This window comes from Sinohyriopsis cumingii, chromosome 13 (assembly GCF_028554795.1).
Source record: "Sinohyriopsis cumingii isolate HCF-2022 chromosome 13, ASM2855479v2, whole genome shotgun sequence".
NCBI lineage: Eukaryota > Metazoa > Mollusca > Bivalvia > Unionida > Unionidae > Sinohyriopsis > Sinohyriopsis cumingii.
In genome coordinates this window covers 5,392,501-5,397,802 of record NC_142973.1, presented here as the reverse complement: position 1 = coordinate 5,397,802, position 5,302 = coordinate 5,392,501, and the positions used below count along the sequence as shown (strand labels likewise).

The 5,302-nt window shown below is 36.1% G+C and overlaps 1 protein-coding gene across 1 annotated transcript in view; it reads left to right on the top strand.

The window, feature by feature from the left end:
• Window positions 1-1,302: 1,302 nt before the first annotated feature.
• LOC149784885 (putative ammonium transporter 1) overlaps window positions 1,303-5,302 on the top strand; it is a 67,146-nt gene continuing 63,146 nt past the window's right edge. The window contains exon 1 of the mRNA XM_089931262.1: window positions 1,303-1,369. Within this exon, the coding sequence (XP_089787388.1) occupies window positions 1,303-1,369 (67 nt within the window). The remainder of the gene's footprint in view (window positions 1,370-5,302) is intronic.

The following is a 5,302-nucleotide window of genomic DNA, read 5'->3' as shown; positions in this document are numbered from 1 at the left end:
AACACAAGCCCGAAACACCTAGTTCACAAATATATCCATCTCTTTAATTATTACACAATAATAGCTCAAAAATTCATACCTTACCCTTAACTTAAGAAATTTGCCTGGGGCAAATGTGCGAAAGTGACCCCCTGACATCTAAAGTTTAGCGCACAATCCCACTTTTTACTTCCAGCCAACAGAAATGATCGAGTGTAAGAATTACACCTAGGAAACTGTCACTATAATCCGGGCGGTTGGGGGCGTGGTTATCTTATGTTTACCAATGATTAGTCAGTTTTTCAGTTATTTTTGACAGGAGGGTGGAGAGATGGACAGATGTAGTTAAAAGAATATTGTCTAAATCGAGCATCAAAGTAACAGTCGTTTACTGGGTAGTGGTAGTGGTGTGTTAGAGTAGAATTAGAAGTATTACAAAAGACTAATTTGCCAGAAAATATATTTCAGAAGATTGTCTTTTGTGTGCATTATTTCCTGTAGGTTTTCGACCATTTTACTTCAATTTTGTTTTAAATGATTCGTTAAGATTATCATTACAGTTTCTTGCTCAAACTAAAGTTCAATCCAAGTTGAACATATGGAACAGAAAACTATACATTAGAAAAGTCACAGAATAACTTCATTTCTTCGTAATACAGGATATGCATTAACTGTGTCTGTCTCGAAACCAGGATAGTAAAAGGATACATCAAAAATCCTATAAATCAATTTAAGGCATTTTATATTTATTCCCTAAAGAAGGGGAAGAGTTAGATTTATTTAGTGTTTCCTTAATTCCCAGTTAAGATAAATGGAGGGCGTAGGCAATACATCCATATACAATACATCTAACCTGGTAACGTCAGTGCGCACTTTGGAGGCCAATTTGGACCAGTTCCTTTTGATCATAATGGGATTGTGCCTCCTGTGTGAGTATTATTATTATTATTATTATTAATTTCCATGAGTTTGGACTATTAAATTACTTTACATATCAATATCTACATAATTAAGGTGAAAGTGCGTGACATTTATAAGCTAAACTCCTTGAATTATTATCGTACTTCAAATTTTTTCAACGTAATTTAACAAATTAAAAAATATATATGGTAACAAAATTCACGACGATCTGAATTTTGCGTTAGTCACGATGCTTTGACGAGTGTTTGAGGCAAACTTCTGATCAAGAAAGTGGAATGTTCTAATCAAATTATCATGGCATTATAAAGAAATGATTTTAAACCAATTAGCGCCGAAGAACTGATGCACCTTTAAACAGCGAAACTCCAATTGCTTTTTTTCTCGCATCAAGACAGAAGGTAAATGGTAGTTTTCACTGACGACGACTTTAAACACGAGCGTTCAAATAACGTGATAGAAACAGTCGAAGGTAATGGGACAATACACAATATCTGAATTGTATACTGAAGATAGCTTGGGCAATGATACGAATCTGAGCAGGTAAAAATGGAGTCCTCTCTTTACAGTAAGATTATATGCGATAGACCAATAAAGTCATGATGTTGTCTTCTAATTTTGATCTTGAATTGATTTTACTTTCACAAATAATAAGTAACGAATGACCTTTAACAAGAATAACAATTACAAGAACGGTTCGAAACCTGAATTCAGAATCTGCACCTCGATTTATAGAATTTAGCACAAAGACTGTCAGTCCGCTAGTGCGAGATTGAATTAATCAACGAGATTGGACGGAGAATCATGTAAGTAAACGAGTGCGATTCAACAATCAGCATGCGCGTTCATGACCCTACACTCAGCTCTTCCATTTCGATTCAAAATCAATCTAAGCGGTTTATATTGCGCAGTCATCGTTGGTGTGAAGGTATTAATACGATTCCAGGGAAAAAACGAAATTTTGCAGTGAAAGACCAGACGATGCCAATTATAATATCGAGCCAAAGTGTCAGAATTGCCACCACGAATCGGGTTCATCTGACATGTAAATATATCAGTGGTAGTTCTGAAGCTTTCACTTTGATAACGTGAGAGTCGCACGATAATATATTGTTTGGGTTTGCCATAACGAGGCTTCGGCTAATCTGATTTCGATTGCTTCACACCCGTCTATCTTCTCCGAACAAATCCCAGTTAGACCTGCGCGGGGAAACAACTGTACGTTAGAGATCCACCGGCCATTGTAATAACGCGGCGAGGACACTCTCGTAACTTGGTCCCTGGCAAATTTACTAACTTAAGGCTATGATGTACCTTACTGAGTGATTATTTTTTAATAATTAAAGATATTTATATATTTGTGAATCAGATGTTTCAGGCTTGTGCTGTTTTTTTAAATTAATGTGAGGCATGTACACCTCCCATAGTCACTTCACAGTATATAGCCAGTGATTATACCAATATTTGGCTTGGAACGAGAGCTAGCCACTCTTATGTTACGTATTTACCCTCTAATAAACAGTAACAAAAGAAAAAGTAAAATCAACAAGCTTTGAAAAAATTAACAAATAATATATTTCCCTGGAAAAAACACTGTAAAAATTGAAAAATAAAAGAACTTACGATTTTAAGAATCAAATCCAAAAATAATCCACGAATAAAATTTTTGAAGCCCTAGTAATGAAAAGTTCTAATGAATTCAAGTTCGAGTCCCGACGAAAAATCCAAAATGGAAGGCGATGACGTATACTGTAGCCTTTATTGTACAGATGTGTCCACAGTTCTTTTTAAATTCCACAGACAATAATATTCCGGTATTTGAATTTCCGAATAAAATTTAAATAAATATCTTTGTCCAAAAATTCTGTATGAGCACTCAGATGTTTCCAGGAAAAAGAACTAATCTTTTAGAATCCAAATAATTTAAATAAAAAGTATAACTCAAAACTGTCACAACAAAACGAACATCTTTACGTCCCAGTGTTTAGAAGCCCAACTGAGATCACTCTCTCTCTAAGTATCACTATTAAAACTAACTAATGCGCAATTTTGGAAAGCCCAGAATTGGGAAATAGAGGCTATTTACATATATATAAAAATCACATAGTCACAGTATGACCTTGATAAAAACCAACCATTTTACTCCGAGAATAAAAAAAAGTTGTTTACTTCTTTCACTGATTTCTAAATCAAGGTCGGGAACTAGGTCAGCTTTAGGTGTTTACAACTGAATAGTCAAGGTCAAACTATTTTCTGAAAAGATATCGAGTTCCTAGTAAACAAAACTACATTATTTTGACATGTAATGAAATAAAAAATAAAAAGATTTTAAAACTTACAAATAATTAAATTAAATCAAATATAAATTAAATCAAATATACGTAACACGACCGATAGCGGGAGACACGTGGGTTGGAGGCAAGTAGAATATATGAAAACTGCGAGGTTGACTATTTTGAATTGCATCACGCTAATAAGTATCCAAATACCCAGAGAAAGGGCCTGTGTTGCACTGTGCATGTGTAAATTTGGGGTTGGGGTGCATCACTTTTTATTCTATGAATTTACATTGACTTGTCAGGTCAAGTGAATGATATTCTTACGTTTTACTTTATTATAAATAACCAAAAGCATGGATCTTTTTTACTTCACTCGTGTATTTTAATTTTTGCTTATTAAATTTTTATATTATACAGATGTATGCTGCATTATTTTTGCATTAAACCGTTCCTAATGATAGTGTGCGTGGACTTGTAAAACCCGTGCGTGTTGTTAAAACGAGGAAACCTCTTTACAAGGTATATAATGGAATTGAAGTTGGTGATATTGTCTATGGATTGTTTACAGGGGCACCAAAGAAGCTCGCAACTTTGTCTTGGGGTGCTTCACCAATTAATAAACAAGCTGCGATCCAAGTCACTGATAGCATCTAAAACATTGCGGCGGATGAATTGAAAAAATCTCGGATTGCGATGGTTTCAATCGTTTCGAGATCGACTACAACGATTAGTGACTCGACAACAAAAGATGACTACATTACCATCAACAGCGACAATGCCAGCCCCAGTCTATAATATCATCGAAGAAGCCTCAACAACTTCTCACTGGTTCAATGTTCGCAAATCTGGCAACGGGAAGCAGCCCCAAAACACGTTCGAAACAAGCAAAGTTATCAGTATTATTCATACCAGACTAGGCACCCAAACAAGGAAGGGCCAGTAGAATTTCAGGTTTACGAAACATCTTCGTATATTTTTCAATGTGAGACATTCTTAGAAGTTCAAGAAAAGCTTGTATACGACGACAACGGCCCTGCATATGGCGCTACCAATAACGTCAGATTTGTCAACAATGGCATCGTTGTCTCGTTGTCGGGAAAGAAATCGAAGAAATTATTTAAAACGTCGACGTTGCTAAAACAATTAATGGACTTCGTCTGATGATTAGGCCATGTCTGCTGGTTCGTCTATGATGTTAGCAATGACACAACGAGGGTTCTTATCACGTGCAGTACGTAAGGAGATAACATCAAAATCAGGAAGGCAACAATATCGAAGATGTAGAAGACATACTTATCAACGTCAGTCCTAATTTTAAGGGCGGATTTGCAGCTTAATGTGCGCGGAAGTGTACCTGCACGATTCTACAATCACATATATTTGGCTTTTGTCGACACTTTCATAAGGTTGGGTGTGTGTGCTATTTTGGAGGCCAAACAAACAGTTATGTTAAACAGAAGGTACAACGGCAACGATGCAATTTCATATAATGTTACCGTTGTCAATGTTGGTAAAATTGTGTCAATTAAATGTACACTTTGAATGCCATCCATAAGTCTATCAGTGGTTACAGCTGCACGTTCAACATCATCTATGATTTCACGCTGAACATCTATGATTTCACGCTGAACATCTATAATTTCATTTCTCGCAATGACCACAGACTCACACCAAAGAGCGATGCTCAAGTAGAATTTTCATGACAATTAAGTATTCAACAAGCTATAAGTGCATCGTCACACACGTTTAAAGCATATCAACTCGTGGACCATCTAAGCAACCAACTGGAACGTCCAATGATATTTTCAAAACCGGAAGTGACAGAAGTCTCGCTAAAGTTAAAAGGTCACCATCGAAGATATTTTTCTCAACATTGGCAAATGTCGCTCATGTGTGTCATCGATTGCTGAAATACGTAGACCAAGGCTAAAATGTTGATACAGGCTTGCAAATTTCCCAGCAAGAAATTCTTACGTTGACCCCGATTTATTAATTTAACCGCGAGCATCTGAACCTAATGAAACAACGCGTGGTGGGCATATATTTCAAAACACGGATCGGTCCCGTTGATATGGAGAATATATGAATTTGCCATTATTCTGTCGGACATGATTCAGCTTGAATAG